Source organism: Coloeus monedula, assembly GCF_965178545.1.
Source record: "Coloeus monedula genome assembly, chromosome: 35".
Taxonomy (NCBI): Eukaryota; Metazoa; Chordata; class Aves; order Passeriformes; family Corvidae; genus Coloeus; species Coloeus monedula.
Window position 1 is genome coordinate 2279079 of NC_138815.1, and position 12695 is coordinate 2291773.

The 12695-nt window shown below is 56.7% G+C and overlaps 1 protein-coding gene across 2 annotated transcripts; it reads left to right on the top strand.

Moving 5' to 3' along the window:
• The first annotated feature begins 712 nt into the window (after positions 1-712).
• FXYD7 (FXYD domain containing ion transport regulator 7) lies at positions 713-10559 on the top strand. Of its 2 annotated transcripts, none has more exons than XM_082299884.1 (6): positions 713-1192; positions 4183-4215; positions 6267-6341; positions 8278-8311; positions 8429-8463; positions 10240-10559. In XM_082299884.1, exons 1-6 carry the CDS (start codon positions 1162-1164, stop codon positions 10260-10262), a joined length of 231 nt encoding a protein of 76 aa, XP_082156010.1. In that variant the 5' UTR covers positions 713-1161; the 3' UTR covers positions 10263-10559. The 2 variants fall into 2 exon arrangements, with proteins under 2 accessions (XP_082156010.1, XP_082156011.1); XM_082299885.1 differs by having other exon boundaries at positions 10243-10559.
• Positions 10560-12695: the final 2136 nt, after the last annotated feature.

Here is a 12695-nt window from a genome sequence, read left to right on the forward strand (position 1 = left end):
GGGAGATTTTGGGGGGAAATTGGGGGATTCTGGGGGGGTCCTGAGCGGGTTTGGGGAAGATTTGGGGAGATTTGGGGGGGATTTTGGGGGAGATTGGGGGATTTGAGGAGGATTTGGGGGAATTTGGGGGGGGGGTTCGGAGGGTTTGGGGGGATTTTGGGGGATTTTATGGGGATTTGGGGGAATTTGGGGGGACGTTGGGGGATTTTGGGGGGATTTGGGGAGATTTTGGGGGGAAATTGGGGGTCGTGAGGGGATTTTGGGGGGGATTTGGGGGGGTCCTGAGCGGGTTTGGGGAAGATTTGGGGGATTTGGGAGGATTTGGGGGGGATTTTGGGGAGATTTGGGGGAATTTGGGGGGTTCCCGACGGGATTGGGGGGGGGTCCTGGGGGGATTTTGGGGGGATTTGGGAGGGGTTGGAACGATTTGGGAGGGGGGGGGAGTTGCAGAATTTTGGGGGAATTTTGGGGAGGATTTGGGGGGGTCTGGAGGGGTCCTGAGGGGGTTTGGGGCATTTTGGGGGTTTTGGGGGATTTAGGGAAAATTGGGGGGGATTTGGGGGCACTTTTGCGCGATTTTAGGGAAACTTTGGGGGAATTTGGGGGTCCTGAGGGGATCTGGGGGGAATAGGGGGGATTTGGCGGGAATTGAGGGGGATTTGGGGGGGTCCGCAGCAGATTTTGGGGGGATTTTGGGGGATCCGGAGCAGATTTTGGTGCTTTTGGAGCAGATTTTGGGGGATTTTGGGATGATTTTGGGGTGATTTTGGGAGGATTTTGGGTGATTTTGGGGGGATTTTTCGGGGTCTCCCCCCATCCCCGGCTCAGTGGGCGTGGCCGCCGCGCTGGCCCCGCCCCTTCTGCCGCAGCGCCGCGGCGGGACCCGAACGGTTCCGAAAGCACCCGAACCTCTCCGAACCTCTCCGAACCTTTCCGAACCGGGCAGGTGGAAGGGGGAGGGGGGCAGAAAGGGGGGGGGGCGAGAGAGACCCCGAAAGGACCCGAACGGTTCCGAACGAAGCCGAACCGAACCCGTGAGGGTCGGTGGAGGGGGGGGGGAGGAGGGGAAGAGCCCCGAAAAGCCCCGAAAAGCCCCGAACCGAACCGGGGGGGAGCCGAACCCAGCCCGGAGAGAGCCGAAAGGAGCCGAAGGGACCCACCATGGCCACCCCCACCGAGCCGGCCATGGGAGGTGAGGGGGGCGGGGGTCCCGGGTGGGTGCTGGGGGTCCTGGGTGGGCTCAGGGTGTCCTGCGTGGGTCCTGGGTGGGTCCTGGGTGGGCTCAGGGGGTGCTGGGTGGGCTCAGGGGGTCCTGGGTGGGTGCTGGGTGGGCTCAGGGGGTGCTGGGTGGGTTCTGGGTGGGTCCTGGGTGGGCTCAGGGGGTGCTGGGTGGGTGCTGGGTGGGTGCTGGGTGGGCTCAGGGGGTCCTGGGTGGGCTCAGGGGGTGCTGGGTGGGCTCAGGGTGTCCTGGGTGGGTTCTGGGTGGGTCCTGGGTGGGCTCAGGGGGTCCTGGGTGGGCTCAGGGGGTGCTGGGTGGGCTCAGGGGGTGCTGGGTGGGCTCAGGGGGTGCTGGCGGTGCCGGGTGGGCTCTGCAGAAGCTCTGGGTGCTGCAGGGTGGGTGCTGGGGGGGTTCTGGGGGTGCTGCAGAGGGTGCAGGGTGGTGCTGGGTGGGTGCTGGGTGGGTTTAGGGGGTGCAGGGTGGGTGCAGGATGGGTGCCGGTGCAGGGATGTGGGGCACAGGTGGTGCAGGGTGGGTGCAGGGTGGGTTTAGGGGGTGCAGGGTGGGTGCAGGGGGATTATTGGGGTGCAGGGTGGGTGCAGGGTGGGTTTAGGGGGTGCAGGATGGGTGCCAGGGGTGCAGGATGGGTGCCGGTGCAGGGATTCGGGCACAGGGTGGGTGCTGCAGGATGGGTTTAGGGGGTGCAGGGTGGGTGCAGGGTGGGTGCAGGGTGGGTTTAGGGGGTGCAGGGTGGGTGCCGGTGCAGGGATGTGGGGCACAGGTGGGTGCTGCAGGGGGTGCGGGGTGGTGCAGGGTGATTATTGGGGTGCAGGGTGGGTGCAGGGTGGGTGCAGGGTGGGTTTAGGGGGTGCAGGGATGTGGGGCACAGGGTGGGTGCTGGCTGATGCAGGGGGGGTGCAGGGGGTGCAAGGGGGGTGCGGGGGGATTATTGGGGTGCAGGGTGGGTGCAGGGTTGGTTTAGGGGGTGCAGGGTGGGTGCAGGGTTGGTTTAGGGGGTGCAGGGTGGGTGCCGGTGCAGGGATGTGGGGCACAGGTGGGTGCTGCAGGGGGTGCGGGGTGGTGCAGGGTGGGTTCAGGGGGATTATTGGGGTGCAGGGTGGGTGCAGGGTGGGTGCAGGGTGATTATTGGGGTGCAGGGTGGGTTTAGGGGGTGCAGGGTGGGTGCCGGTGCAGGGATGTGGGGCACAGGTGGTGCAGGGTGGGTGCAGGGTGGGTGCAGGGTGATTATTGGGGTGCGGGGTGGGTGCAGGGTGGGTTTAGGGGGTGCAGGGTGGGTTTAGGGGGTGTAGGGTGGGTGCCGGTGCAGGGATGTGGGGCACAGGTGGGTGCAGGATGGGTGCAGGATGGGTTTAGGGGGTGCAGGATGGGTGCAGGGTTGGTTTAGGGGGTGCAGGGTGGGTGCAGGGTGGGTGCAGGGTGGGTGCAGGGTGATTATTGGGGTGCAGGGTGGGTTTAGGGGGTGCAGGGTGGGTTCAGGGGGATTATTGGGGTGCAGGGTGGGTGCAGGGTGGGTGCAGGGTGATTATTGGGGTGCAGGGTGGGTGCCGGTGCAGGGATTCGGGCACAGGGTGGGTGCTGCAGGTGGTGCAGGGGGTGCAGGGTGGGTGCGGGGGGATTATTGGGGTGCAGGGTGGGTTTAGGGGGTGCAGGGTGGGTGCAGGGGGGGTTTAGGGGGTGCAGGGTGGGTGCCGGTGCAGGGATTCGGGCACAGGGTGGGTGCTGGCTGATGCAGGGGGGGTGCGGGGGGATTATTGGGGTGCTGCAGGGTGGGTGCAGGATGATGCAGGGTCCTGCAGGATGGGTGCGGGTGCAGGGATGTGGGTCCCGGGTGGGTCCCGGTGGGTGCTCGGTGGGTCCCGGGTGGGTCCCGGGTGGGTCCGGGTGGGTCCCGGTGGGTCCCGGGTGGGTCCCGGTGGGTCCCGGGTGGGTCCCGGTGGGTCCCGGTGGGTCCGGGTGGGTCCCGGTGGGTCCCGGGTGGGTCCCGGTGGGTGCTCAGTGGGTCCGGGTGGGTCCGGGTGGGTCCCGGGTGGGTCCCGGTGGGTCCCGGGTGGGTCCCGGTGGGTGCTCGGTGGGTCCGGGTGGGTCCCGGGTGGGTCCCGGTGGGTGCTCGGTGGGTGCTGAACAATTCTCGGCTTCCTGAATTCCCCAAATCCCCCCCAAAAATGCCCCAAATCCCCCCAAAATGCCCCCCAAAAGCCCCAAATTCCCTCAAAAGTGCCCCAACCCCCCCCCCCCCAAATTCCCCAAAATGCCCCAAAAATGCCCCAAATCCCGAATTCCCCAAAGGCCGGGATTCCCAAAATGCCCCAAATTGCCCCCAAAAAACCCCAAATCCCCCCAAAATCCCCCCCCAAATGCCCCAAATTGCCCCAAAAATGCCCCAAATTCCCCAAATCCCCCCCAAAATGCCCCGAATCCCCCAAAAATGCCCCAAATCCCCCCAAAAATGCCCCAAATTCCACCCAAAATGCCCCAAATTCCACCCAAAATGCCCCAAAGTCCCCCCAAAATGCCCCAAATTCCACCCAAAATGCCCCAAATTCCCCCAAAATGCCCCAAATTCCCCAAAATGCCCCAAAAATGCCCCAAATCCCCCCCCAAAATGCCCCAAATTCCCCCAAAATGCCCCAAATCCCCCAAAATCCCCCCAAATCTCCCCAAATTCACCCCAATTTCCCCTGAAATTCCCTCAAAATCCCCCCAAATTTACCCCGAATCCCCCCAAAATCCTCCAAATTCCCCAAAAATTCCCCCAAAATTCCCCAAAATCCCCCTAAAATTCCCCCAAATTCCCAAAACCCCCCCCAAAATCCCCCAAATCCGCCAAAATTCCCAAAAAATCCCTCAAAATTCCCCCAAATCCCCCGAAATTCCCCCCAAATCCCCCAAAAATCCCCAAATTTCCCCCAAATCCCCCAAAATTCCCAATTTTTCCTTTCCAGAGGCTGCGCGGGCCCGGGAGCCGTTCAATTACGGTGAGATTGGGGGATTTTGGGGGGATTTTGGGGGATTTGGGGATTTTGGGGGAATTTGGGGGTATTTTGGTTTCATTTTGTGGGATTTTGGGGCGGTTTTGGGTGAATTTTGGGTTTTTTTGGGTGGAATTTTGGGGGATTTTGGGGTTCCCGGGGGTTTTGGGGGGCGGGGGGTTCATTTTTGGGGAGTTTTGGGGCGGTTTTGGGTTGATTTTGTGGGATTTGGGGGCAGTTTTGGGATCCTGTGGGGATTTTGGGTGAATTTTTGGGGATTTTGGGACATTTTGGGTGAAATTTGGGGGGAATTTGGGGAGGTTTGGGGAATTTGGGGAGATTTGGGGTAAATTTGGGGTAATTTTGGGGGATTTTGGGGGGCTTGGGGTTCATTTTGGGGATTTTTGGGTTGATTTTGTGGGATTTTGGGGCGGTTTTGGGTGAAATTTTGGGGTTTTGGGGGAATTTTGGGGGATTTCGGGGTTCCCGAGGGTTTTGGGGGGCAGGGGGTTCATTTTTGGGGTGGTTTGGGGCGGTTTTTGGGAGGTTTGGGTTCATTTTTGGAGGATTCGGGGGCGATTTTGGGTGAATTTTGCGGTTTTTGGGTTTTTTTGGGTGAAATTTTGGGGGTTTCGGGGGCATTTTTGGGTGAATTTGGGGGGGTTTGGGGTTCCTGGAGGTTTTGGGGGGCGGGGAGTTCATTTTTGGGGAGGTTGAGGGTGATTTTGGGGGGTTTTGGGGTGGTTTTGGGTTGATTTTGTGGGATTTGGGGGCGGTTTTGGGATCCTGTGGGGATTTTGGGTGAATTCTTGGGCATTTTGGGGCATTTTGGGGTGAATTGGGGGAGGTTTTGGGGATTTGGGGGAGATCTGGGGTAAATTTTGGGGAATTTTGGGGGATTTTGGGGGGCTTGGGGTTGATTTTGGGGATTTTTGGGTTGATTTTGTGGGATTTGGGGGCGGTTTTGGGTGAAATGTTGGGGTTTTGGGGGGAATTTTGGGTGAATTTTTGGGTTTTGGGTGAAATTTTTGGGTGATTTCGGGGTTCCCGAGGGTTTGGGGGGGCGGGAAGTTCATTTTTGGGGTGGTTTGGGGCGGTTTTTGGGAGGTTTGGGTTCATTTTTGGAGGATTCGGGGGCGATTTTGGGTGAATTTTGCGGTTTTTTGGGGTTTCTGGGTGAAATTTTGGGGGTTTCGGGGGCATTTTTGGGTGAATTTGGGGGGGTTTGGGGTTCCCGGGGGTTTTGGGGGGTTTTGGGGGGTTCATTTTTGGGGGTTTTGGGGCGGTTTTGGGTTGATTTTGTGGGATTTGGGGGCAGTTTTGGGATCCTGTGGGGATTTTGGGTGAATTTTTGGGGATTTTGGGACATTTTGGGTGAAATTTGGGGGGAATTTGGGGAGGTTTGGGGAATTTGGGGAGATTTGGGGTAAATTTGGGGGAATTTTGGGGGATTTTGGGGGGCTTGGGGTTCATTTTGGGGATTTTTGGGTTGATTTTGTGGGATTTTGGGGCGGTTTTGGGTGAAATTTTGGGGGTTTTGGGGAATTTTGGGGGATTTCGGGGTTCCCGAGGGTTTGGGGGGCGGGGAGTTCATTTTTGGGGTGGTTTGGGGCGGTTTTTGGGAGGTTTGGGTTCATTTTTGGAGGATTCGGGGGCGATTTTGGGTGAATTTTGCGGTTTTTGGGGGTTTCTGGGTGAAATTTTGGGGGTTTCGGGGCATTTTTGGGTGAATTTGGGGGGGTTTGGGGTTCCCGGAGGTTTTGTGGGGCGAGGAGTTCATTTTTGGGCTGATTTTGGGGGTTTTGGGGGCGGTTTTGGGTTGATTGTGTGGGATTTGGGGGCAGTTTTGGGAGCCTGTGGGGATTTGGGGTGAATTCTTGAGGATTTTGGGGTGAATTTGGGGGGAATTTGGGGTGGTTTGGGGGAGATTTGGGGTAAATTTGGGGCGATTTTGGGGGATTTCGGGGTTCCCGGGGGTTTAGAGGGGCGGGGGGTTCATTTTTGGGGGTGCTTTGGGGCGGTTTTGGGTTGATTTGGGGCTTTTTGGGGGTGCCCAGATTACGAATCGCTGCGGCTGGCGGGGCTGATCCTGAGCATCGTCATGTTCGTGCTGGGCGTGCTCATCGCCCTCAGTGAGTGACCCAAAATCCCCCAAATCCACCCAAAAAACCCCCCTAATCCCCCCAAATCCCCCCAAAAACCCCAAAATACCCCCCAAAACCCCCCCCAAAACCCCGAAATCCCCCAAAATCCACCCAAAAAACCCCCAAAACCCCCCCAAAAACCCCCCCAAAACCCCAAAATCCCCCCAAATCCCCCAAAAAAACACAAAATCCCCCCAAATCCCCCCAAAATTCCCCAAAATCTCCCCCCAAAACCCCAAAATTGCCGAAATTCCCCCCAAATTCCCTCGAACGCTCCCCCAAAACCCCCAAATCCCCAAAATTCCTCAAATTCCCCCAAAATCCCCCCCAAAATCCCCAAAATTCCCCCAAATCTCCTCAAATTCGCCCCGAAATTCCCCAAATCCCTTCTCCAATCCCCCCCAAATCCTTCCCAAATTCCCCCCAAAACCCCCAAAACTCCCCAAAATTACCCAAATTCCCCCAAAAAACCCAATTCCCCCCAAAATTCCCCAAATCCCTTCTCAAATCCCCCAAAATCCCCCCCAAAAACCCCAAATTCCCCCCCAATCCTCCCCCCAAAATCCCCAAACCCCAAAATTCCCAAAAAATCCCCCAGAACTCCCCCAATTCCCCCGAATTCCCTCCAATCTCCTCAAAATCCCCCCAAAATTCCCCAAATCCCCTCAAAATCTCCCAAAATTCCCTCCAAAAAACCCCAAAATTCCCCCCGGGACTCCCAAAATCGCCCCCCAAATTCCCAAATTTCCTCAAATCCCCCCCAAACCTCCCCAGGACCCCCCAAATCCTCCCCAAAATCCCCCAAAATCTCCCCAAATCCCCCGATTTCCCCCCCCAGAAACCCAAATCCCCCCAAATTCCCCCAAATTCCCTCCAACTCCCCCAAACCCCCCAAAATCCTCCCAAAACCCCCCCAGAATTCCCCAAAACCCCTCAAATTTCCCCCAGAATTCCCCAAAAATCCCCTCAACCCCCCCCAAATCCTCTCAAAAAACCCCAAAACTCCCTCAAATTCCTCCCAAATCACCCCAAAATTCCCCAAATCCCTAAAATTTTCCCCCAAATTCCCCCTCAAATCCCCCCCAGAATCCCCAAAATCCCCCAAAATCCCCCAAAATCCCCCCAAAATCCCCCAAAATCCCCCAAAATCCCTCAAATCCCCCCAAAATCCCCCCAAAAAATCCCCCAAAATCCCGCAAAATGCCCCCAAAATGCCCCCAAAATGCCCCCAAAATCCCCCAAAATCCCCCCAAAATCCCCCCAAAATCCCCCAAAATCCCCCCAAAATCCCCCCAAAATCCCCCCAAAATCCCCCAAAATCCCCCAAAATGCCCCCAAAATTCCCCAAAATCCCCCCCAAAATCCCCCCAAAATCCCCCAAAATGCCCCCAAAAAATCCCCCAAAATCCCCCAAAATCCCTCAAATCCCCCAAATCCCCCAAAATCCCCCCAAAATCCCCCAAAATGCCCCCAAAATCCCCCAAAATGCCCCAAATCCCCCAAAATCCCCCCAAAATCCCCCAAAATCCCCCAAAATCCCCCAAAATGCCCCCAAAATCCCCCCAAAAAATCCCCCAAAATCCCCCAAAATCCCCCAAAATCCCCCCCAAAATCCCCCCTAAATCCCCCAAAATCCCCCAAAATTCCCCAAAATCCCCCCCAAAATCCCCCCAAAATCCCCCCAAAAAATCCCCAAAATCCCCCAAAATCCCTCAAATCCCCCCAAAATCCCCCAAAATCCCCCCTAAATCCCCCAAAATCCCCCAAAATCCCCTAAAATGCCCCCAAAATGCCCCCAAAATTCCCCAAAATCCCCCAAATCCCCCCAAAATCCCTCAAATCCCCCCAAAATCCCCCAAAATCCCCCCAAATCCCCCAAAATCCCCAAATCCCCCCAAATTTCGGCTCCCCCTTTCCCCCCCAGGTAAGAAGTTCAAGTGCAAAAAGGCCGAGCCCAGGTGAGACCCCTCCCTCCCCCCCCCCCAAAAAAAATTTTGGGGACCCCCCCGGGACCCTCCCCCACTTTTGGGGTCCCCAAATTTTGGGGTCCCCCCCTGAGCCCCCCCCTCCCGCAGCCCCCCGGACCCGCGGCAGCCGGCGAAGAGCCCCGGTAAGGGGGGATTTGGGGCATTTTGGGGGATTTTGGGGATTTTGGGGATTTTGGGGGGATTTGGGGGATTTTGGGGGATTTGGGGGGGATTTTGGGGGGGATTTTGGGGGATTTGGGGAGATTTTGGGGAATTTTGGGGGGATTTTGGGGAATTTTGGGGGGATTTTGGGGGGATTTGGGGGGGATTTTGGGGGGATTTTGGGGGATTTTGGGGGGATTTTGGGGGGATTTTGGGGGGATTTTGGGGATTTTGGGGGATTTTGGGGGGATTTTGGGGGGATTTTGGGGGATTTTTTGGGGGGATTTTTTGGGGGGATTTGGGGGATTTTGGGGGATTTTGGGGGGATTTGGGGGATTTTGGGGGATTTTGGGGGATTTTGGGGGGGATTTTGGGGATTTTGGGGGGATTTTGGGGGAATTTGGGGCATTTTGGGGGATTTTGGGGATTTTGGGGGGATTTTGGGGGGATTTGGGGGGATTTTGGAGAAATTTTGGGGATTTTGGGGGACATTTGGGGGGATTTTGGGGGATTTTGGGGGATTTTGGAGAAATTTTAGGGATTTTGGGGGACATTTGGGGGGATTTTGGGGGAATTTGGGGGATTTTGGGGGGATTTTGGGGATTTTGGGGGGATTTGGGGGGATTTTGGGGGATTTGGGGGATTTTGGGGGATTTTGGGGGGATTTTGGGGATTTTGGGGGGATTTGGGGGATTTTGGGGGGGATTTTGGGGATTTTGGGGGCATTTTGGGGGATTTTGGGGGATTTTGGGGGGGATTTTGGGGAATTTTGGGGGCATTTTGGGCGGCATTTTGGGGGATTTTGGAGGATTGGGGGGATTTTGGGGGAATTTGAGGAATTTTGGGGATTTGGGGGTTTTGGGGGGGGTTCGAGGGAATTTGGGGGGAATTTCGGCAATTTTGGGGTTTTTGGGGGAGATTTTGGGGTGAATTTGGGGGGTCCTGGGGAAGTTTGGGGGGGATTTGAGGAAATTTGGGAGTTTTGGGGGGGATTTTGGGAGTCCCGGGGGGGATTTGGGGTTTTTTTGGGGGGAATTTTGGGAATTTTAGGGGGATTTTGAGGTTTTTGGGGGGGATTTTGGGCAATTTGGGGGATTTGGGAGTCTGGGGGGGGGGTCCTGGGGGGTTTTTTGGGAATTTTGGGGTTTGGGGTTTTTTGGGGGGGATTTGGGGGGATTTGAGAAGGGATTTGGGGATTTTGGGGGCATTTTTAGCTTTTGGGGTGTTTTTGGGGAGGATTTGGGGAGATTTTGGGGATTTTGGGCGGGGTTGGAGGCAATTTGGGCGGAATTTCGGGGATTTGGGGATTTTGGGGGGGATTTGGGGGGTCCTGGGCGGGATTTTGGGGGTTTTTTTTGGGGGGGGGATTTTGGGCCAATCCGGGGTTGGGACGGAGAGAAAAACCCGGGAAAAAATCCGAGAAAAATTCGGGAAAAATTCCGGGAAAAACCCGGAAAAAATCCAAAAAAAAAAATCCGAGAAAAACCCGAGAAAAATCCGAAAAAAATCCGGGAAAAACCCGAGAAAAAATATGGAAAAAAATCCGGGAAAAATCCAGGAAAATTCGTGGAAAAATCCGGGAAAAACCCGAGAAAAATCCGGGAAAAATCGGGGAAAAACCCGGGAAACCCCCGAGAATTTCCCGCGAAAATTCCCCGAACCCCCCAAATTTTTGATCCATTTTTTTGGGGGGAGGGGGAGGAATTTTTGGGGACCCCTCCCCCCCCTCTAATCTCCTCCCCTCCCCCCCTTCCCAGCAGCCCCCGCGGCCTCGGCGTAGCCCCGCCCCCTCCGGAATGAAGCCCCGCCCACTTCCGGCTCAAGCCCCGCCCCCGTGCATGAGCTCCGCCCCCTCCCCCCAGGGGGGAGAATTTGGGGTCCCCCCCCCCCGAGCCAAGGACCCCCCAAAAAACCCCAAAATCCCCAATTTTGGGGCCCCTCTCAACCCCCCCCCAAAAAATTTTGGGGACCGCCCCTCCCCCCACTGAAGCACTCGGGACCCCCCCCCTAAAAAATTGGGGGTGACCCCCCCCAAAAATGCACTTTGGCACCTGAGGGCCCCCAAAAATCAGGGATCCCCCCCCCCAACCCCAAAAATTTGGGGACCCCGCCCCACCCCCCAAAAAGACGCCAAAAATTTGGGGACCCCCCCCCAAAAAATTCAGGGATCCCCCACCCCAAAAAAGTTTGGGGACCCCCCCACCCCCAACCCCCAAACCGCGCGGGAGCGCCCCCAAAAATCCCCAAAAATCCAAATTAAAAATCCCAAAAAAAATCCCCCCCCCAAAAAAAAAAACCAAAAAAATCCCAAAAACTCCCCCAAAAAAATCTCAAAAAAAAATCCCCAAATCCCCAAAAAAATCCCCCCAGATCCCCCCAAAAATCCTCAGAAAATCCCAAAAAAAATTCCCAAAAAATGCCCCAAAAATCCCCCCAAAAATCCCAAAAAATCCCCTCAAAAATTCTCCAAAAAATCCCAAAAATTCCCAAAAAATCCCCCCAAAGAATCCCAAAAAATCGCCACAAAATCCCCCCAAAAATTCCCAAAAAATCCCCCCAAAAATCCCAAAAATTCCCAAAAAATCCCCCAAAAATTCTCCAAAAAATCCCAAAAATCAAAAAAAATCCCCCCAAAGAATCCCAAAAAATCGCCACAAAATCCCCCCAAAAATTCCCCAAAAAATCCCCCCAAAAATCCCAAAAATTCCCAAAAAATCCCCCCAAAAATCCCCAAAATTCCCAAAAAATCCCCAAAAAAATTCCCAAAAAATCCCAAAAATTCCCAAAAAATCCCAGAAATTGGGGGGGGGGGGAAGGGGAGGTTTTGGGGTCTCCCAAATTTTGGGGTCCCCCCTCCCCTCCCCTCCCCCCCCCGCGGATTTTGGGCCCCCCCGCGCTGAAATAAAGGCGAGGTTTGGGTACGGCCGCTGGGGGGCGCTGTTGGAGTGGCGAGTTCTTCCCAAAATTCCCCAAATTCCCACCCCGGGACCCTCAAATCCCCAAAATTCCCCAAATTCCCACCCCGGGACCCCCAAATTCCCGAAATTCCAGCCCCGGGATCCCCAAAATCCCCCAAATCCCAACCCTGGGACCCCCAAATCCCCAAAATTCCCACCCTGGGAGCCCCCAAATGAACCCAAGACGCCCAAAATCCCCCAAATTCCAATCCCGGGACCCCCAAATTCCCAAAATTCCCCCAAATCCCACCCAGGACTCCCCAAATTCCCCCAAATTCGAACCCTGGGAGCCCCAAGTTCCCAAAATTCCCCCAATTCCAACCCGGGCCCCCTCCAAATTCCCAAAATTCCAGCTCAGGACCGCCAAAATTCCCCCAAATCCCCCAAAATCCAACGCTGGGACCCCCCCAAATCTCACCCGGGACCCCGAAATTCCCAAAATTCCCAAATTCCCGCCCAGGACCCCCAAAAAGGAACCCGGGACCCCCCAAATTCCCCCAAATTCCAACCCCGGCACTTCCCAAAATGAACCTGGGACCCCCAAATTCCAACCCTGGGAGCCCCAAATCCCCCAAATTCCTGCCCAGGACCCCCAAAATTCCCGCAAATTCCCCAAATTCCAGCCCCGGGACCCCCAAATCCCACCCTGGGACCCCAAAATTCCAGCTCAGGACCCCAAAATTCCCTGAATTCCCCAAATTCGCCCCCGCCCCCCCCCGCGGGATCCCCGTTGGTTTCGCCCGCTCGCCAGTGACGCAATGGGGGGCGGGGTTTGCGACGGCGCCGCGCGCTGATTGGCTGGGACGGGCGGGGGGCGGCGCTGATTGGTTGCTATGGGAACGGGAGGTGCTGATTGGTTGCTATGGAGACGGGCGGCGCTGATTGGTTGCTATGGGAACGGGCGGCGCTGATTGGTTGCTACAGGGACGGGCGGTGCTGATTGGTTGCTATGGAGACGGGCGGTGCTGATTGGTTGCTATGGGGACGGGCGGCGCTGATTGGTTGCTATGGGGACGGGCGGCGCTGATTGGCTGGGAGGGAAAGGGCGGCGCTGATTGGCTGGGAGGGAACGGGGCGGGCGACGCTGATTGGCTACGGAGGAGTGGGCGGAGCCTTGAAGGCGGAAGCGGCGAGGGGCGGCGCGCCCAGTGCTCCCAGTTCGGTCCCAGTTCGGTCCCAGTTCGGTCCCAGTTCGGCCCCAGTTCGGTCCCAGTCCCTGAACTCTCGCGAGATTTCCCCGCCCCGCGAGCTCCGTT